The sequence below is a fragment of the Ranitomeya imitator genome, chromosome 5, assembly GCF_032444005.1.
Source record: "Ranitomeya imitator isolate aRanImi1 chromosome 5, aRanImi1.pri, whole genome shotgun sequence".
Classification (NCBI taxonomy): domain Eukaryota; kingdom Metazoa; phylum Chordata; class Amphibia; order Anura; family Dendrobatidae; genus Ranitomeya; species Ranitomeya imitator.
In genome coordinates, this window is record NC_091286.1 from 106,538,442 (window position 1) to 106,560,310 (window position 21,869).

General features: G+C 44.6%; 1 protein-coding gene across 3 annotated transcripts in view; it reads left to right on the plus strand.

The window, feature by feature from the left end:
* MTR (5-methyltetrahydrofolate-homocysteine methyltransferase) overlaps positions 1–21,869 on the plus strand; it is a 121,247-nt gene that overhangs the window by 79,468 nt on the left and 19,910 nt on the right. For 2 of the 3 annotated variants that reach the window (XM_069769010.1, XM_069769011.1), the window contains 10 exons: positions 691–758; positions 4,655–4,775; positions 4,947–5,028; positions 5,431–5,529; positions 12,425–12,500; positions 14,142–14,297; positions 15,666–15,862; positions 16,943–17,143; positions 17,404–17,596; positions 19,740–19,852. In XM_069769010.1, the coding sequence (XP_069625111.1) occupies positions 691–758; positions 4,655–4,775; positions 4,947–5,028; positions 5,431–5,529; positions 12,425–12,500; positions 14,142–14,297; positions 15,666–15,862; positions 16,943–17,143; positions 17,404–17,596; positions 19,740–19,852 (1,306 nt within the window). Of the gene's footprint in view, positions 1–690; positions 759–4,654; positions 4,776–4,946; positions 5,029–5,430; positions 5,530–12,424; positions 12,501–12,588; positions 12,731–14,141; positions 14,298–15,665; positions 15,863–16,942; positions 17,144–17,403; positions 17,597–19,739; positions 19,853–21,869 lie in introns of those variants that run through there. The other variant, XR_011321919.1, reaches the window with a different exon arrangement.

Below are 21,869 nucleotides of genomic sequence, written 5' to 3' on the forward strand. Positions count from 1 at the left end.
GTAGCTCCCATCATGCTCACTGTTGCTCCCATAATTCATTGTAAAGCTGCGAGTTATCGTGAGGTCTCTGACTACAGAGAGCAGTCATTGATGTATGTATAATATAAGAAAAAGTCAGCTCACCTGGTTCTGGGCTGCTCCACATCTGATGCCGCACGGAAAAAAAGCCAAGCAAGTGGTTCAATGCAAATCAATGAAGAAAAGATCCAGCGGGGGAAAGTTACTTGCGTAAAATTAGACATTTTTATTGTTCCAGGCTCAAAATTAAAACCCTTATGTCTTGGGAATGCAGCAACAGATAGAATTTTTAAAGGTGTCGCTAGATATAGCCTTCAAAGACCTGCATGCCCATATATGCGATTTGGGGGTGAGGGAGTTGATCTTACTGACAGATTTAAGTCAACAATGGTGTATTAGTATAAATGTAAAACATATATGTACTGATTCTATGAGATGTATTATAAGGCTAAGCTCACACTGGGTGTGTTTTTTTTTTCAGCAGCAAGACCTGCATGCTTGGCAGGAAAAGGAGCTATGGCAAAAACGCATGTTTTTTTTTTTTTTCACGCATATTTTTTTATTCAATTCAGTGGGTGAAAAACCACTGAAAGTGACGTGCTCTAAAAAGGTTCTTTTGTGTTTCATATGCTTATTGTAAATTGTGATTTGCCTTTTTCACTTGTATTCAAGGGTTATCGACCTCGGTGTCATGACTCCATGTGATAAAATTCTGAAATCTGCCATTGAAAACAAGGCTGGTAAGTAAACGTTAGGCTTTTTTATTTTTAAATTTCACACGTTTAAATTAGCACACTGTATCTTCAATGAAATGGCGTCACTTAGCTCGGTATGTATTGAACAACAGCAGCGCAGGCAGGATGGGGGAGCATATAATAGGATGGGGCAGCATATGATCTGATGGAGGAACATATAATAGGATGGGGCAGCATATGATCTGATGGAGGAACATATAATAGGATGGGGGGGCAGCATATGATATGATGGAGGAACATATAACAGGATGGGGCAGCATATGATCTGATGGAGGAACATATAATAGGATGGGGCAGCATATGATCTGATGGAGGAACATATAATAGGATGGGGCAGCATATGATCTGATGGAGGAACATATAATAGGATGGGGGAGCATATGATCTGATGGAGGAACATATAATAGGATGGGGGGGCAGCATATGATCTGATGGAGGAACATATAATAGGATGGGGCAGCATATAATCTGATGGAGGAACATATAATAGGATGGGGGGGCAGCATATGATATGATGGAGGAACATATAATAGGATGGGGGAGCATATGATCTGATGGAGGAACATATAATAGGATGGGGCAGCATATGATCTGATGGAGGAACATATAATAGGATGGGGGGGCAGCATATGATCTGATGGAGGAACATATAATAGGATGGGGCAGCATATGATCTGATGGAGGAACATATAATAGGATGGGGGGGCAGCATATGATCTGATGGAGGAACATATAATAGGATGGGGCAGCATATGATCTGATGGAGGAACATATAATAGGATGGGGCAGCATATGATCTGATGGAGGAACATATAATAGGATGGGGCAGCATATGATCTGATGGAGGAACATATAATAGGATGGGGCAGCATATGATCTGATGGAGGAACATATAATAGGATGGGGGGGGCAGCATATGATATGATGGAGGAACATATAACAGGATGGGGCAGCATATGATCTGATGGAGGAACATATAATAGGATGGGGGAGCATATAATCTGATGGAGGAACATATAATAGGATGGGGGGGCAGCATATGATATGATGGAGGAACATATAATAGGATGGGGCAGCATATGATCTGATGGAGGAACATATAATAGGATGGGGGAGCATATAATCTGATGGAGGAACATATAATAGGATGGGGGGGCAGCATATGATATGATGGAGGAACATATAATAGGATGGGGCAGCATATGATCTGATGGAGGAACTTATAATAGGATGGGGGAGCATATAATCTGATGGAGGAACATATAATAGGATGGGAGAAAACCAAAGAAGATGGACACAAGAGCTAAAACTAACAACTTTATTAAGACAATTCAAAATATTACAAATAAATACATCAAGAAAACCAAGTAAGTAAGATGCAAAATGAAAAGAGAAGAGGCAAACCTAGTACCACGCACAAATACAGCTATCACATGAGGAGCAAATCAACAATAATAAGTATACGGAAAAAACATATATATGTATGTATAAGAACATATAAAGATGTTAAAAATAGGTAAAAAAATGTTAGCCCAACATTCAATCTAATCATAGATTATACTAATACCAGTGGGTGGGCAGCTACACAAAAGAAAAGGCTCCAAAGTACTTAGCAAGCAGCAGGGAGGTTCAAAAAGTATATTGCCATATAGACAGGTGTCAGATGTAAGCGTTATGTGATAACTCGCCCCTTATGGCTCAATGCAGACATATAGACAAGTGTCAAATAAAAGCATTATATGGTAACTCACCCCTAATGGCTCAATGCAAACATATGTTACATAAAATCCCGGGAAGTCCCATGTAAGAAAGACCGAGCTCAAGTAATACTAGCCAAATAGCAGATGGGGAGGAAATGAAAGACATCAAACGCAAAATACACCAACCTGCTGCTGCCGTGCATGGAAGAGGAGGCCCCGACGCGCGTTTCGCAGGTGTTGCTTCCTCGGGGGGAACGATGGAGGAACATATAATAGGATGGGGCAGCATATGATCTGATGGAGGAACATATAATAGGATGGGGGAGCATATAATCTGATGGAGGAACATATAATAGGATGGGGCAGCATATGATATGATGGAGGAACATATAATAGGATGGGGGAGCATATAATCTGATGGAGGAACATATAATAGGATGGGGCAGCATATGATATGATGGAGGAACATATAATAGCATGGGGGAGCATATAATGAAATATGAGACCAGGCTGAGGGAGCATATACCAGACTGGTGGAGGAGATACCAGGACTAGCTGTAGAACCCGTTCTACGCCCGGGTGGCGAACATTTTTATTGGTACGTTTTTGTGCTATGGTAAAGGGAACCTGTCACCAGAAATAACGCTGTTAACCTGCAGCTATGCAGTTCATCTGCAGGTTAACAGCATTCTTCTTCTTCTTATGCTCCACACAGCCAAATGCAGCGGGGAGAAAATGAACTTTATTCTCCCCGGCAGTATTCGGCTTCAGTCATGGGGTCGGGGGCACCGCGGGTTTAGTCATTGCTCTGAGAATACAGAACCTCGGCTGTTACCGCGCCCCCCTGACTGACAGCCGGCCCGCAATGTACAGGAAGTGTCAATCAGGGCCAGGGGTGCAGCTCTGTATACTCAGAGCAATGACTGAACCCGCAGTGCCCCCACCTCCATGACTGAAACTCAACTCTGGCGCGAAGATTAAAGTTAATTTTCTCCTCGTTGCATTCGAGTGCATGCAGGCGCCGGACAGCATCATAACGCTATTAACCCGCAGATTAACCGCATATCTGCAGGTTTACAGCGTTATTTCTGGTGACCGGTTCCCTTTAATATTTTAGTACAATGCTTTAAGAAAATGGCACAGGAGTCGGCGCGTGCACATACTGCGCTGTCTGGCCCCATTTTATTCAAGACACTGTATATGTGAATTCGCAGACAGTGTCTTAAAAAAAAAATTGGAGCTGGAAATGTACCAATACAAATGCTCGCCACCCGGGTGTAGAATGGGTTCAATAGCTAGTCATATTATATTCCACTTTGTACTTACAATTGCTCATTTTTCCCTTCTACCCAGCCAATTCTTCTATTTTCCATTGTGTCTGACATTACGTAGTTAATAGCTGACTAGCTGAATCCTTCTAATCTATATGTAGAAACAGGAGGTCAATTCCCTGTATGAGTCATAAGTAGTGTTGAGCGATACCTTCCGATATCAAGAAGTGTCGGATTGGATCGGCCGATATCCAAAAAATATCGGATAGCGCCGATACCCGATCCCAATACCAATGCAAGTCAATGGGACACAAATATCGGAATGTAAATAAGCCCTTTCTGTCCTTCTACATCCTGTTCCAGAGGGTCGAAGAGTGTGGGCGGTGCGTGGGCGGACACTTTACGTGTCTGTGTGTGCGGGCGGGGTCTGTGCTGGACTGTTGGGGATCTGTACGGGCGTCTCGGGGGTCTGTGCGGCCTGCCTGGGCTCTGTGCGGGCTTGCGGGGGCTCTGTGCGGCTTGCGGGGGCTCTGTGCGGCCTTGCGGGGGCTCTGTGCGGGCTTGCCGGGGCTCTGTGCGGGCTTGCCGGGGCTCTGTGCGGCCTTGCCGGGGCCTTGTGCGGGCTTGCCGGGGCCTTGTGCGGGCTTGCCGGGGCTCTGTGCGGACTTGCCGGGGCTCTGTGCGGCTTGCGGGGGCTCTGTGCGGGCATGTTGGGGCTCTGTGTGGGCTTGCCGGGGCTGGTTCCTGGTTGAAAGGTGGACATTTACTTCAAGCCGGTCTGGTACCTAAGATTCCTATTAGTAGATGAAGAACATTGCATTAGCCAAGTTTCTTTTCTTTATATGGTGAAGTATAGGTGTGTACAGGGCCTTATGGGCCAATAGTGCAGTGATTACTGTGTCTTCTGCAGATATAATTGGCTTGTCTGGCCTTATCACCCCTTCCCTGGATGAAATGATCTTTGTTGCCAAAGAAATGGAACGTCTCTCGATAAAGCTTCCACTATTGATCGGAGGTGCTACTACGTCCCGGTATGTGTGTGTTGTGTTTTTTTTTTTGTGTGTGTGTTTTTTTTTTATTACTTATTAATTTATCTTGGGACTTTAATGAACATTGATATGTTATAAAATATGTACTGTATTTTATTTACCGTATATGTACTTTTCATGTAACTGCTTATGTATATTGCTATAATTTTGCAGGACACACACTGCTGTGAAAATAGCTCCACGTTACAGCTCCCCAGTAATCCACTGCTTGGATGCTTCCCAAAGTGTTGTGGTTGTAAGTTCCATATTTTATGTGCATTAAGATTACACAGACACACAAGAATGATGTCGGGTGATTAATCAAAAATTGCCCAAGCATATTGTGTCTTTTATTACAGAAAAAAAGACAAAAATGTTATTTGATAAAGTGAATTAACAGATATCCCATTGTCTGCTCATTGCTGTGGGTATGTTACAGGGATCACTGTATCCCGTTTACCTGTATGCATAAATTGTGCAGTGATGTTCCTAATTGTGTAAATTCCCTTTGGACGGGTACAAAACCTTTGGTACTAAGAGGAGTTATATGGCTTTGGCTACTTACAGTGTAAACAGCATTGCTTTGGTATAAATGTGAATATTGTCATTTATTTACAATCCAGAGAGAAATGTTCACGTTTTATATTCATTTGCTCAGTGTTCCCAGCTGCTGGATGAGAACTCTAAGGTTGACTTTGTAGAAGAAATAGCAGAAGAATATGAAGACATTCGCCAAGATCACTACGACTCTTTAAAGGTAGGCATAAAAACTGTAGCACAAACCTTTCTTTTAATATCTAGTAAGCTCTGCTGTTGATGCTTTGTAAGCTGTATTTTGGGTGCTGTGAATACATGTTGCAGTTGTCTGGAAATAACTATTTCTTTATCGCCTCATTGAGGGACACAGGTAACCATGGGTGTATGCTGCTGCAAATAAGGAAGATAGCTCCTCTTCCGCAGTATACACCCACCGACAGGCACAAAGTACCTCAGTTTAAGCTTCGTGTCTGTAGGAGGCGGACCTGGATCTGATCCCAGATCCGTCTTTTCCTTTTCAGGTCACCTGTTGTGTTTTATTAATCTTTTTCCTTTGTCTTTCAGGTTCTTCAGCTTCAGGGTAACAGGGTGTAATGTCTCACCCTGTTTTCCCACACTTACCGAGAGAGCAGTGTGGTATCACCCACATCGCCCACCCTCAGATCCGCAGGCAGGACTTTATCCCTTGTCACCTTTACTGGTGTTTCAGGGTGATTACTGGTAGCCAGTTCTTGCCTTTTCCCCTCCTCACCCCTCTCCTCGGACAGGACTGAGAGGAAGACGGTGGTCACCAGCGTTGACCTTCCCCCTTCTTGTAAGGGGTTGAATGCCGTCTTCTGCACCGTCCGGAGATCGTGCGGGAAGGAGGATCCCGGGTTTTCCAGTGACCCTCACCTACCTGGAGGGCTCCTGATGTGATCCTCGTCAGTGAAGAAGGATTCGAGACTCACCTTTTACAGGTCCCTTTCTCTGTCCCCGGCAGCTACCCGCCTGCCTCACTGTTTACCCGTGAAGAACTGTGAACAGAATATGGCATCTCTGAACGACAGCGGCCATCTTTTTCTTCATACTAGTGTTTCGCTAACACCCTCACATTATGCGCTTTTTTCCCATTCAAGGGGCCTTCTCTCACTGCCCGGTGCACTCCTCCAGCGGCACAGCTAATAGGAGAGCCCCTACTCCCTGGTACCGTCAGACGTGGCCATACCGACTAGGACCTTAATTAATGCCATTTTCCGGTCCTGTCATTGCAGGTGCCAAGGCATCGCATAATTGCATGTCCTCTGTTAATTTAGCCCCCGACTTTGGGCCTTCTCCCGGACTCTGTGTAGCTATGCCCGCTTACCGGGCCCCGGTCAATAAGCGATCGCCATCCGCTTAGCCATGCTCCCTTGCTGGACTCTCGGCTAATTAGGGCAAGCTGTACGCTGAGGCCCCGTCTCTTAGCCTAATAAGAGAGTGTGTTTTCTCTATCCCTCTCTCCCGAGACACCCCCGCAGGGGGGAAATAGTGTATCTCTGCCTGCAAAGTGTGTGAAGATTCGAGAGCGTATGAAGAATCGTGCAGTCACCATCGTCTAAAGGGCACAACAGGTGTCCATCATCCTGCACTGGATCTGGGGGACACTGCAGCCTGAGCAGTGACAGCGCCATCTGTTATCAGGTAGGACCAGCCCAAACTGGTTAATTTCTCTCTTCACAAGGGCTTAGCTCTCCCCAGCTGTAGCCCTAGCATATCACTTATGTCCAATCTCAGGGAGGCACATTCCTGTCCCTATAATCCACCTGTGCCATCTATAAAAGAAAAGTGGCATTCAGGGAAACCCTCTAACTCCGGGGATGAGAGCACTCCCCTCCCTCCGGAGTGGGCTGTTGCCATATCACAGTTGGTCTCAGACCTGACTGAAGTCTCACAGTTACTGGTCCTGGTCCTGGAGCGACCTCCACGTTTGTTTTCTGCCACCAGTGTTCCAAACACCTCTCACGGTGATTCGCACGCACCTGACCGCGACCTTCACAGGGACAAATCGGGTACAAAGCAAAGGAAGCTGCGGGTCCCTCTACGTTCTCCTGGATGCATTCCTCATCTCATGCCCCTCCTCGGAGGCGGTTTTTGGGGTAGGATATGGATTCCCGGTCTGAGTCTGATACAGACCACACCTGAAAGATGCAAGATATGCTCAATAGCCTCATCTTGGCAAATTTCCAAAATTCTGATCCTAAGGATGGACGAAGCACCTGCTCAGGAGCACTCTGTTGCTTTCTAAGGGGTAAAATGTCCTTCCCGGAGTTTTCCTTATTTCTAAACACTGGGAACACCCTGAAAAGCGATTCCCAGGTAGGAAGAGGCTACACATCCTCTACTACTTTAGCCCAGACCTTCTTGATAAATGGGCAGAATCCCTAATGTGGATCCGCTCGCTTCTCACCAGTCTTCCAAGACAGCCTTGTCTCTACCGATCAGTGCATTGCTTAAGGATTCTACAGATAGACTGATTGCATCCTTTGCTAAGTCAGCCTTTGAAGCAGCTGGTGCCTCTCTCTGTCCCATATCTGCCTACACCTGGGTGTCAAAATCCATGTCTGCTGGACAAGAATGATTACTCAGGGTATTCTAGCGGTAGCTTCTCTGGATGGGATGCCAGATCTGGCATATCAGATTGCCCATGCTGGCAAATATATTGTCACTTCTCCCTTTTGATGCGGCTGGTTGTTCCGCCACGGCTACCAGTAACATTGTTGCTCTACACTCCAAGGCTCTAGACCTTTTGGATCCAAGCTGGATCATATAATTTCGGGTGCCAACGGCGGGAAAAGCACCCCGCTTTCCCGGTCCAAGTCTAAATGTCCTTTTAATAGGAAAAAGTTGTTTCAATCTCAAGAGAGATAGCGACTTCCAGCTACAAAACCGACTTTTCGTCTCCCCCAGGAAGAAGTTTCCTTCTATTTCACTTGCCAAGTCATACGTCGCAGGCCCTAGGAGTTCTTCAGGCATGCACAGGAGTGATCGTACCCGTCCCCTGAAACGTATGGGCATTCTTTGCGTCTGGAGGAGAGAAGGTTTTTCCACCAACATAGAAGAGGATTCTTTACTGTTAGGGCAGTGAGAATCTGGAATTGCTTGCCTGAGGAGGTGGTGATGGCGAACTCAGTCGAGGGGTTCAAGAGAGGCCTGGATGTCTTCCTGGAGCAGAACAATATTGTATCATACAATTAGGTTCTGTAGAAGGACGTAGATCTGGGGATTTATTATGATGGAATATAGGCTGAACTGGATGGACAAATGTCTTTTTTCGGCCTTACTATGTTACTATGTTACTATGTTACTATGTATGGTTTTAGGGGTTCTACTCTATTCTTTTCATAGTCACGAAGGAAGACGGACTGCTCCCTCCGTTTTTGGATCTCAACCGGTTTACCTGTCACGTTCGGTTCTGTCTTTTTAGGACCGAGTCCCTACGTTTGGTTATCACTTCCATGGGCTCTGGAGAATTCTTCACATTCCTGTTTGTGTTTAGCATCTGAGGTTCCTATGGTTTGCGATCCAGGAGGGTCTTTCAGTTCACGGCCCTTCCTTTCGACCTGGCCTCTGCTCCCAGACTAGTCACGTCATGGCAGCGTTCGTTGACATCCTTCTCCCCAGGGTTTTTTTTCATATTTCCCTACGTGGTCGACCTTCTATCAAGGAGCCGTCCCGCCAAGACTGCAACCAGAGTCTTCAGTTTACTCTGGATACTCTGGTCCATCTTGTCTAGATTATAACAGAGAGTTCTCCCTCACCTTTGCTTAGCAGCTGGTGTTTCTAGGTATAACATTCGACATGACCCAAGCCCTTGTTTTCTTTCCAAAGGAGAGGTTTTTCATCCCTCTGCCTGGGATCAGTACTCTAAAGCGTCCAGCTTCTCTCTTCGTACGGTCCTGCATGAGTTCTAGGGGAAAGAGATTGTCATCATGGAAGCTGTTTTTTTGGCCAAGTTCCATGCCCGTCCTCTTCAGCTGGTGATCTGGTCCTCTCCCTGGATAATCCCGTGCTTCTACCTCTCAGGGTGAGGCAGTCCCTCACTTGGTGACGCTGTTGGCATCAGTCCTATGAAGGAATTCCTTCCTCTCTGGTGGCAGTTCATCACCACCTACGCCAGTCTCCTCCTTTGGGGAGCCGCTTTTTTCTTCGTCACACAGCGCAGGGCCACTGGAATGCCTAAGAGGCCTCTCTCCCCGTCAATCTGGATATCAGGGCAATTTTTTCTTTGCTCTTCCCCACTGGCATTCTCTCCAAGCCAGCCGGTCTGCAGCTGATTTTCTGAGCCATCAGGGTCTCGCTTCGGGCGGGTGATTTCTCAGCCCCGCCGTCTTCATTCAGACAAATGGGGCTCCTGGGACGTGGTCCTCATGGCATCTCGGATAAACCACGAGATTCCTTGGTTCATAGCCAGGTCCCGGGATCCGCTAGCAGCTATTGAGATGCTCTAGTAATATTGTGGTCACAATTCCAACTGCCTTATCTTTTTCCGTCTCTCCCTTTGTCTGCGTGTAGTGAAAAGGATAAAGGAAGAAGGGATCCCTATAATCCTGATAGCTCCGGACTGGCCAAGAAGGGCCCGGTAAACATGTTCATGGACGCCCCTTGGAAGCTTCCAGGCCATCCAGATTCTCTCTCTCAAGGTTCCCTCTTCCACCAGAGTTTATAGTCTTGAAGTTTAACAGCATGGCCGTTGAGACCAATCTGGTCATTCAGACCATTATTAGGGCCAGGAAACCAGCATCCTTGCATACCTACTACAAACACTGATAGGCCTTCTTCCAGTGGAATGTGGACAAGGGTTTTGTCCCTATGTCCTTTTTTCTCTTCCTTCCATTCTTGGTTTTCTGCAAGCGCGTCTTGACTTGGCTCTATCGTTTCTGCCAATTCTTTTCCAACGAAGTTCCCAGGTAAAGGACCTTTCTTCAAGGAGTCGCCCACCTGGTACCTCCTTATAGTCTTCCTATAGATCCATGGGTTTTTAACCTTGTCTCTGGCGCGCTGCAGCGCGCTCCTGTTGAGCCCATTCAAGACATCATGTTTTTTCTCCTGTCTTGGACAGTTGTCGCTCTGCGGTGTGGGCCTCCTGGGCTGTTCATTACCAGGATTTGGTTTTCCAGATTGTAAGGCCACAACCTGGTCATCTTTGCACTCTTTTGCGAGTTTTTGCCGGGTTCATACCCATGCCTCGCCTGATGCAGGCCTGGGAAGGAAGGTACTGCTGGTTTTGCACCTGCTGACCTTAGTCCATTTATTCCTTGACTCTTCCTGTTTCCCACCCTAGGGACTGCTCTGGGACGTCCCATGGTTACCTGTGTCCCCCAATGAAGCGATAAAGAAAGAGGGATTTTTGGTACTCACCGTAAAATCTTTCTTGGGGCCTTCATTGGGGGACACAGCACCCTCCCTAACTGTTTATAACATTATTTGGGTACATATGTTGTACCTTTATTTTGTCTATGTGCCTTTGTTGTTGGATTGGTACATATGTTGAGTATTTTTGATTGCTTCTCCTACTGCTCTAACACTAACTGAGGTACTTTGTGCCTGTCGATGGGTGTATACTGCGGAGGAGGAGGTATCTTCCTTTATAGTGTCAGCCTCCTAGCGACGGCAGCATACACCCATGGTTACCTGTGTCCCCCAGTGAAGACTCCAAGAAAGCGATTTTACGGTGAGTACCAAAAATACCTCTATTTGTAAAAAGGGCTATAAGACGCGCCTCAGGTTTTAGACAACAGAAAATAAAAAAATAGTTTCCAGAAAAGCAAACGTCCCTCATGATCTAAGGCAGTTGAGGTATAAAATAATTTTGGTAGTTCACTGTAGATCCTCCTTTCTTGTTCTAGGGTAGAAAAGCGGTATATTATTCCATAGTGGTAATAGAAGTAGAAATTCATACCCGTGGTCTAAATTAGATGTTGGAGTTAGTTTTTTTTTGTGATATCTTTGTGTAAATTATTTATTACTGTTCCTCTAATGTCCATCTGTCATGGATGCCTTGCTTGTGCTCATCCATCAGCATTCACTAAATTTTTGACCTCCATGAGCACCAGCTTTCAAGTCTTAATTTACAAAAAGGGACACATTTGATTCTCTAAAGCAGAGGTCCCCAACTCCAGTCCTCAAGGCCCACCAACAGGTCATGTTTTCAGGATTTCCTTAGTCTTGCCCAGGTAATAATTGCATCACCTGTGCAATGCAAAGGAAATCCTGAAAACATGACCTGTTGGTGGGCCTTGAGGACTGGAGTTGGGGACCTCTGCTCTAAAGGAAATCACAGAGAGAACTTGAAGTCACAGAATTTGCAAAAAATAGTGCTGTGCTACCCACCTAACATCAATCCCCTCTTGAACAGCTCCATTTGCTTACTCCTATATGCAATTCATATTTCATGTTTTCATGCTATAAGCGCTACATAGTGCAACTTCGTTAGTTATGTAAAGATATGGCTTCTCTATTTGCACCTATGAACACCATGCTTTGCATTCACTAACAGACAAGTCCAATTTAACCAAGTACAGAAGAAATAATGCGGCACTCACCAAATGGTGAAAGGATCTTCATTCTTCTGTACGTTCCATCCAAACATGTACAAACACGGGAGATCATGCACTGATATTACATATTTTCTGTCTAGGGAGTGAGAGAACTGTGCAGTTCTCAATTCCTAGCACAGAAAGCTAAACGTAATGATTAGCCTCCTCTGCTCCCCTGTACTGTTCGTACAGATTATTGCTCTATAGGGTGAAAGCTGCACTGTTACACACACGTATGTATTTATATGTTTTGTGATAAAAGCGTGGCCAAATGTAAGCTAGACTGCAATGAAGAATGCTTCCAGCTATTCATTCAGTGGTGTGAGAGATTAGCTATTGGTTCAATGATTGGTATTTTAGAATTTGAGTCCTGATTTTGTAAACGACCCAGACCCAGACCATGTGTTCCAGGTACTTGTGTGGCTTCTCAATAAGCACTTATTCCCATTTTTGTCTCTTGTAGTATTGCTCAGTTATTTATTATAAAAATATTAGCTTCCCAGAAGTGCTTGCATTGTGAAAGAAAAAAAAGAAATACATATTTTTGTCCTGTTCTAGGAAAGAAGATATCTGCCTCTACAGCAAGCGAGAGAGAAAGGGTTCCATATTGACTGGCATTCTCATCCAGTTCCCGGTGAGATTACCACATATTCTTAGCCAAACATAAAACATATTCTTAGAATATGATTATACTATTAGGCATATTGTTTTTTTTTTTAAAGGTAAAATCCATAGAAGCTAGATATGGGTTTGCAGGATTTGCAATTGACATGATCCCTTTTTTTGCACACTTCTACCTGGAAGGCTGTCACTGATTCGGATCACCTCCTTGTCTCCTAAGCCCAGAATATGCGGGTGTTTCAAGTAATAAAATATGAATTATGCTATATCTTGTCACACAAATCTAAACATTAATCTGCTCAACTTAATGATTGCCATAGATTGCACAGCATTTCCATTTAGGGTATGTTTCCACAGGCAGAAACCGGCAGCTCTTTGGACTCTGCACATGTCCGCTCTGTCCAAAGCGCTGCCGGCTTTTATACGCCAGTGATTCCGCATGTGTTCATTGAACCATACGGAATCACCGCGTCCTATACATTGGACGGTGATATTTATCTTGCGAAGACGGAGCATCTCCGTAAGATAAATAGACAGGTCGAGTAAGACACGCCACATGTCCAGTTACGCAGGGAAGTCGGAGGCGTCCCTGCCCGCGTAATGGAGATGAGATTTCATGAAATCTCATCCACTATGCTGTAACATCTGGCCACTGCAGGTTGGACGCTGTGGCTGTACACAGCGTCCAACCCGCAGCCTTTACTGACCGTGAAAACATACCCTTAAACGGAACCTGTCACCCCCCAAAATCGAAGCTAAGCCCACCGGCATCAGGGGCTTATCTACAGCATTCTTGTAATGCTGTAGATACACCCCCGATGTATCCTGAAAGATGAAGAAAAAAAAAAGAGGTTGTATTATACTCACCCAGGGGCGGTCCGGTCCGGTTCTGGTCCGATGGGTGTCACCGTCCGGTTCAGCGCCTCCCATCTTCTTACGATGACATCCTCTTCTTGTCTTCACGCTGCGGCTCCGGTGCAGGCGTACTTTGTTTGCCCTGTTGAGAGCAGAGCAAAGTACTGCAGTGCGCAGGTGCCGGGAAAGGTCAGAGAGGCCCAGCGCCTGCGCACTGCAGTACTTTGCTCTGCCCTCAACAAAGTACGCCTGTGCCCGAGCCGCATAAAGACAAGAAGGAGACATCATCTGATGAAGATAGGAGGTGCCGGACCGGACCGCGATGCCCATAGGACCGGACCGGGACCGCCCTTGGGTGTGTATAATCTAACCTCTTTTTCTCATCTTTCAGGATACATCGGGGGGCTTATCCACAGCATTACAGAATGCTGTAGATAAGCCCTGATGCCGGTCGGCTTAGCTCACCTTCGATTTTGGGGGTGACAGGTTCCCTTTAAAGGTCCGGTTTACATACAAGCCACCCTCAGATCAGCAATGTAAATGATAGGCTTGTCATCATTGATAGCTCTACATTGTAGGTGAATTAGTTCAAGGAGAATATAAATCCATTTTACTTAGCTATGTGTTGCTAAAAAAAAAAGGATTTTGAGTACCTTTAATCATTAGCATTCTGTTGTATGGGCCAAATCTTTTTGCTTTGTGTTGTAACAGACCTTTATTAATTCATTCAGCCCTTTTAACTATGTGTTCATGATTTCGTAGTTTTTAACCTTTTTGATATTTATTTTTTTTTACCCAGTAAAACCAAAATTTTTAGGCACACGGGTGTTCAAAAACTATGACCTGGAGAAACTTTCTCAGTATATTGACTGGAAGCCTTTCTTCGATGTGTGGCAGCTCCGAGGAAAATACCCCAACAGAGGATTTCCAAAAATCTTTAATGATAAAACAGTTGGTAAGAAAGAAAAAATGCTCACAAAAAAAAATACATTTAACTCTTGTTGTTGCAGATGATGATGTGCACAGACTTTGAGTTTTGCTGAAGTTCGCCCTTAACAGGGTTATTTCCACCCACACCTACACAACAAAAACAAGTTATCCCCCTGGATAAGGTTAAATGTGCTGATCGCTGCAGTTCTGGTCTCTGGGACCCCCAGTTCTCCAGAGATATTTAGTAATATCACCAATCTGAGACTGTCCACTCTTCCATTAAATGAAAAGTTCTGCCCCAGACTGGTGATGGATACTCCACAGGTCAAAATTCTGTGTCAAGTCATTTTGTTATATATAATTGTGAATCTAACAATCTCTAGCTTTTCATCAAAAGCAGAATTCATATTTATGATTATTATTTATTATTATAGCGCCGTTTATTCCATGGCGTTTTACATGTGAGGAGGGGTATACATAATAAAAAACAAGTACAATAATCTTAATCAATACAAGTCACGAGGGCTCACAATCTACAAGGGATGGGTGAGACTACAGTAGGCGAGGATAGAGTTGATCGTGCAGTGGTTTGGTCGATCGGTGGTTACTGCAGGTTGTAGGCTTGTCAATAGAGGTGGGTCTTCAGGTTCTTTTTGAAGGTTTCCACTGTAGGTGAGAGTCTGATATGTTGTGGTAGAGAGTTCCAGAGTATGGGGGATGTGTGGGGAAAATCTTGTATACGATTGTGGGAAGAGGAGATAAGAGGGGAGTAGAGAAGGAGATCTTGTGAGGATTGGAGGTTGCGTGTAGGTAAGTACCGGGAGACGAGGTCACAGATGTATGGAGGAGATAGGTTGTGGATGGCTTTGTACGTCATGGTTAGGCTTTTGTACTGGAGTCTCTGGGCAATGGGGAGCCAGTGCAGGGAATGACAAGTGAGAGGCCAGGGAATAGCGAGGGGGGGACAGGTGGATTAGTCGGGCAGCAGAGTTTAGAATAGATTGGATGGGTGCGAGAGTGTTAGAGGGGAGGTCACAGAGCAGGAGGTTGCAGTAGTCAAGGCAGAAGATGATGACCTAGGATTTTTGCAGATTCTTGGTTTAGGAATGTACGGATTCGGGAAATATTTGTGTGGGCAACCACTTTGCACCGTTGTTTTCAGTTGTTGTCTCATTGAAATAGCGGAGACTGTAATGTCCCTCTCTTTTCCTTATGGCTTCTGTGTGTAGTGTTTGTAGGGTCGATACAATCAATATGTAGCTCACTGTCATCACATCCTGTACAGGAGTAAAAGCACAGAACCTATGACCTGAACCAGCCATTACTATACACTGGAACCCTTCCTGAGGAAAACCATAATTTCTCACCATTATCTTTTTATCTTTTATTTAAGGGGAAGAAGCAAAAAAAGTTTATGATGATGCACAAAAATTGCTTGAAGTCCTAATTCGACAAAAAAAAATTCAGGCCCGAGGGATTGTCGGCATCTGGCCTGCTCAGAGTGTGCAAGATGACATTTTGTTATATTCAGAGGAGCAGGACCCGCATTCTTCTGCGCCTGTGGCCACTTTTTATGGCCTGAGGCAACAGGTAATTTCATTTTATTTTTTTGTGCAATGTATCTGGAGAAAGTGGCTGAATATGTCCTGCCTCACCTTTGTCAATAGATTCGCACATTATTTACTTAGTGTGCGAAATGGGAAGGAGGCACAGGGCACCTGAGATGAACCTATTCTGCATGCCTGTATCTTAGGCTTCTTTCACACTTGCGTCGGTACGGGTCCGTCGCTAAGCATCGGCGCGACGTACCGTCGCACGTTGTGAAAATGTGGCTCAACGTGGGCAGCGGATGCAGTTTTTCAACTCATCCGCTGCCCATTCTAAAGTCCGGGGAGGAGGGAGTGGAGTTCCATCCGCGCATGCGTGGTAGGGAATGGCGGGCGCGACATACAAAAAAACGTTCCCTTGAACGTTTTTTCGTGCCGACAGTCCGCCAAAACACGACACATCCAGTGCTCGACGGACGCGACGTATGGCCAGTATTTTACATCAGTATTTATAAGTCAAACCCAGGATCGGCTGAAAAATCCTTAAGTGGTGACATGTTTCTATTATACTTTTCCACTGATTGTTCCACTCCTGGTTTTGTGTTATAAATACTGATGTAAAATACTGACCAAATACTAAACATGTGAACGTGGCCTTACGGACACTGCAGTTGCAGTACACAGATAGCTTCATGTGTCAACTGCCAGAATTGGAAATATCTCTGGGCACTGCAATGTATCTCTTTAGATACCACGACCAGTAGCGGCATCTGAGTTTGTCAGGGATGGGACTCCTTCTGTCAGGCCATCAGCACCGTGCATCCCAATGTCAGGGATACAATAGTTTATCATGGGCCACAGGGGCCTAAAAATGGCCCCCAGGCCTGTCATCCCATCTGTCTGGAAGCCTTTGTTAGGCCTCTACTGGCTAGACTTACGGCCTAATGGGCTGCTTGTCACATTAATGTTGGATTACCGGACATCCTGACGAGATTGATACAAGCTAAGCTATAAAATATGTCCTTCAAAATGGGTACAGATTTGATGTAGGTCAAGCAGTTTGCCTGCTGTTAGATGTAAAATTATGGAGAAAAATTCCATCCTAATGTTTTGTATTCTTCAGGCTGAAAAAGACTCTGCATCTACAGACCCCTACTACTGCCTGTCTGACTTTATAGCCCCTCTGAAGTCTGGGGTGCGTGACTACCTTGGTATATTTGCAGTTGCCATTTTTGGAGTGGAAGACCTTAGCAAAGGTTATCAGAATAAAGGAGATGACTACAACAGTATCATGGTGAAAGCCCTTGGAGACAGACTAGCCGAGGTACACCTGTGGGCAGTTTTGGGGTCCTGCCTATGTTGTTATGACTTGGTGGCTCCCTCATCACGTTGGCTGCTCTGGGTCATGTTTAATCTGATCCTATGTGGGATGATATGTGCATTCAGCTGGCAAGAAACATGGCGTCTTTCATTCTCTTTACATACTGTATGTATGAGACTCCAGTTCTTGGTTCATCTGTCTGCACTTTGTAATGTCATTTTATTCCTTGCTCACAGAACATTCTCTCCATTTAATTTAACAAGGCGTTCGCTGAAGAAATCCACGAAAGAATAAGGAAGGATCTATGGGGTTACTGCAGTGAGGAGGCCCTGAATGTTGCTGACCTGCGCAGGATTCGCTATGAAGGCATTCGCCCAGCTCCAGGATATCCCAGCCAGCCTGATCACACAGAGAAAACCGTCATGTGGAAGCTGGCAGACATAGAGGAGGCAACAGGTGCTGCAGATTTTTGGATATGAGTGCTCTGCACATAGGCAAATGTTTCCCGTTTCATTTCTGATGGCATAACACCAGGCTATGCTACTAGTATATGATCAGTGGAGGTCTGACCTCCAAGGCCCCACTAATTGAATAATATTTCCCTGCTGGCTACCTGGATGTGACTATGCAGCCTGTCCTACTTACTTGATAAAGTTATTAACTGAATATAAAAAAATCTTATCTGAATTCTGCCATTAGACTAGCTGAGACGAGCTAAGGGCATAAATTGCTTCTATATTAAGGTTGTTCATTAAAAAGTGGAACAAATTTTAGTTATTCAGTACAGACCAAAAGTTTGGACACACCTTCTTATTTAAAGATTTTTCTGTATTTTCATGACTATGAAAATTGTACTTCACACTTAAGGCATCAAAACTATGAATTAACACATGTGGAATTATATACTTAACAAAAAAGTGTGAAACAACTGAAATTATGTCTTATATTCTAGATTCTTCAATGTAGCCACCTTTTGCTTTGATGACTGCTTTGCACACTCTTGGCATTCTCTTGATGAGCTTCAAGAGGTAGTCACTGGAAATGGTCTTCCAACAATCTTGAAGGAGTTCCCAGAGATGCTTAGCACTTGTTGGCCCTTTTGCCTTCACTCTGCGGTCCAGCTCACCCCTAACCATCTCGATTGGGTTCAGGTCTGGTGACTGTGGAGGCCAGGTCATCTGGCGTAGCACCCCATCACTCTCCTTCTTGGTCAAATAGCCCTTACACAGCCTGAAGGTGTGTTTGGGGTCATTGTCCTGTTGAAAAATAAATGATGGTCCAACTAAACGCAAACCGGATGGAATAGCATGCCGCTGCAAGATGCTGTGGTAGCAATGCTGGTTCAGTATGCCTTCAATTTTGAATAAATCCCCAACAGTGTCACCAGCAAAGCACCCCCACACCATCACACCTCCTCCTCCATGCTTCACGGTGGGAACCAGGCATGTAGAGTCCATCCGTTCACCTTTTCTGCGTCGCACAAAGACACGGTGGTTGGAACCAAAGATCTCAAATATGAACTCATGAGACCAAAGCACAGATTTCCACTGGTCTAATGTCCACTCCTTGTGTTCTTTAGCCCAAACAAGTCTCTTCTGCTTGTTGCCTGTCCTAAGCAGTGGTTTCTTAGCAGATATTTTACCATGAAGGCCTGCTGCACAAAGTCTCCTCTTAACAGTTATTGTAGAGATGTGTCTGCTGCTAGAACTCTGTGTGGCATTGACCTGGTCTCTAATCTGAGCTGCTGTTAACCTGTGATTTCTGAGTCTGGTGACTCGGATAAACTTATCCTCAGAGATAGAGGTGACTCTTGGTCTTCCTTTCCTGGGGCGGTCCTCATGTGAGCTAGTTTCTTTGTAGCGCTTGATGGTTTTTGCAACTGCACTTGGGGACACTTTCAAAGTTTTCCCAATTTTTTGGACTGACTGACCTTCATTTCTTAAAGTAATGATGGCCACCCATTTTTCTTTACTTAGCTGCTTTTTTCTTGCCATAATACAAATTCTAACAGTCTATTCAGTAGGACTGTCGGCTGTGTATCCACCAGACCTCTGCACAACACAACTGATGGTCCCAACCCCATTTATAAGGCAAGAAATCCCACTTATTAAACCTGACAGGGCACACCTGTGAAGTGAGAACCATTCCCGGTGACTACCTCTTGAAGCTCATCAAGAGAATGCCAAGAGTGTACAAAGCAGTCATCAAAGCAAAAGGTGGCTACTTTGAAGAACCTAGAATATAAGACATAATTTCGGTTGTTTCACACTTTTTTGTTAAGTATATAATTCCACATGTGTTAATTCATAGTTTTGATGCCTTCAGTGTGAATGTACAATTTTCATAGTCATGAAAATACAGAAAAATCTTTAAATGAGATGTGTCCAAACTTTTGGTCTGTACTGTATGTACAAAGTAATTTTATTGTGACTATATTTGCAAAAAGTTGTGATCAGACTTACACACTACCATTTATCTTGCGAACTGTTGAGCAAATAATTTACCGTGATTGTTTATTTTCTTATTAATGTTTTCTTTTTTATATATTTAATGTATTTTTGACTTGTATAATAAAACCACTTGTATCTTGTCCATATAGGAATAAAGTTGACAGAATCACTGGCAATGTCGCCGGCTGCCGCAGTGTCCGGGTTGGTTTTTTCTAGTCCAATGTCAAAATATTTTGCAGTTGGAAAAATTTCTAAAGATCAGGTATGCTGGAAATGCATGTATTGTGCTACTTTATAATCATTAGTGATCAGCGAGCGTGCTCAGATAAGATGTTATCCGAGCTCTCTCGTGTGCGAATCTAGTGTCTTCGGCGTGCTTGGAAAATATGTTCAAGTCCCCACGGCTGCATGTCTCGCGTTCGACAGCTGCAGCTGTTCGACAGCTGCAACACATGCAGGGATTTCCTGTTTGTTGGGCAATCCCTGCATATGTTGCAGCTGTCCCAACAGCTTCATGACAAACACGAGCACGCTGGAGACACTTGATTAGCACCTGAGCATGCTCGAATAACACCCTATTTGGGCATGTTCGCTCATCATTAGAGTTGAGCGAATTTGTTCAGGTTCCCTCTTAATCGGCAAGCTATAGCGTTTACCGAATAAGCTGTAGAGGGAACCGGCTTCCTGGAGAGCGCCAGTTGATCAGCTGATCGGCGCCGCAGCTACATGTGTCGCGGCTGTGTCACTGTCGCAGCACCTGCATGGAGAGCCTGTTTGTTGGGCTGTCCATGCATGTGCTGTGACAGTGACACAGCTGCGGCACGTGCAGCTGTGGAGCTGGTCAGCCGGCGCAATCCATGTATCAGGGTTCCCTCTGCAGCTTATTCGGTAAGCGCTATAGCTTGGAGAATAAGAGGGAACCCAAACAAATGCGCTCAACTCTACTCCTCACTAATCATATGTTCCTACATTGTTTTCTATGCAGAAGCCACTGAGGTTGGGGAGTAAGGGTACCATGTTGCAGGGGCAGCTCTTCTGTGTTTGAGGGACAATTACACAGTGTTTTCAGCCTTAGGACACATGTACATGGCTGTATGATAACTTTAAGAAAGCCCCGTGCTATAGAATTTTCTCATTTGACATTCACAGATGAACCTTCTCTGTCGCTATACATCGGTTTTCTGTTTGAGTCTAAAAATGATTCCACTTTATTGTACAGCAGACTTGTAACTTTAATATTTAATAAAAGCATCATACATGACAGAACTATCAGAATCCTCTAAGGCCACACATTTTTTTTTTTAGTATGAGGGCTGGTTTTTTTTGCAGAATAAGTTGTATTTGTCATTGGCAAGGATTTTGGAACTCTCAACCCAATACTTAACTATTATTAACTATAAATGAGATTAAATAGAAAAAAAAAATATTTTTTTGTATACATTTTATGCTTTCTTCCACTAAATAGTGTTAGGATATATGCACACGTAGGTGGGATGTCTGCAGATTTTTCCGCACCTGTTTTTGTAAATCCGCAGGTAAACCGCACTGCGGATTTACTGTGGAATTACCACAGTTTTTATGCGGATTCCACATGCGGTTTTACACCTGCGGATTCCTATTATGGAGCAGATGTAAACGTTTCCGCGCGTTTTTTTCCGCAGCATGTGCACTGTGGGTTTTGTTTTCAATAGGTTTACATTGTACTGTAAACAAATGGAAAGCAGCTGCAGATCCACAGCGTCAAACCGTTGTGGATCCACAGCAAAATCCGCAGCGTGTGCACATACCCTTACCGTCTGTGTGTCAGCATGAGTAGGATGATCACAGATGTACAGTGTGGCAAAAAAGTATTTAGTCAGTCAGCAATAGTGCAAGTTCCACCACTTAAAAAGATGAGAGGCGTCTGTAATTTACATCATAGGTAGACCTCAACTATGGGAGACAAACTGAGAAAAAAAAATCCAGAAAATCACATTGTCTGTTTTTGTAACATTTTATTTGCATATTATGGTGGAAAATAAGTATTTGGTCAGAAACAAAATTTCATCTCAATACTTTGTAATATATCCTTTGTTGGCAATGACAGAGGTCAAACGTTTTCTGTAAGTCTTCACAAGGTTGCCACACACTGTTGTTGGTATGTTGGCCCATTCCTCCATGCAGATCTCCTCTAGAGCAGTGATGTTTTTGGCTTTTCGCTTGGCAACACGGACTTTCAACTCGCTCCAAAGGTTTTCTATAGGGTTGAGATCTGGAGACTGGCTAGGCCACTCCAGGAC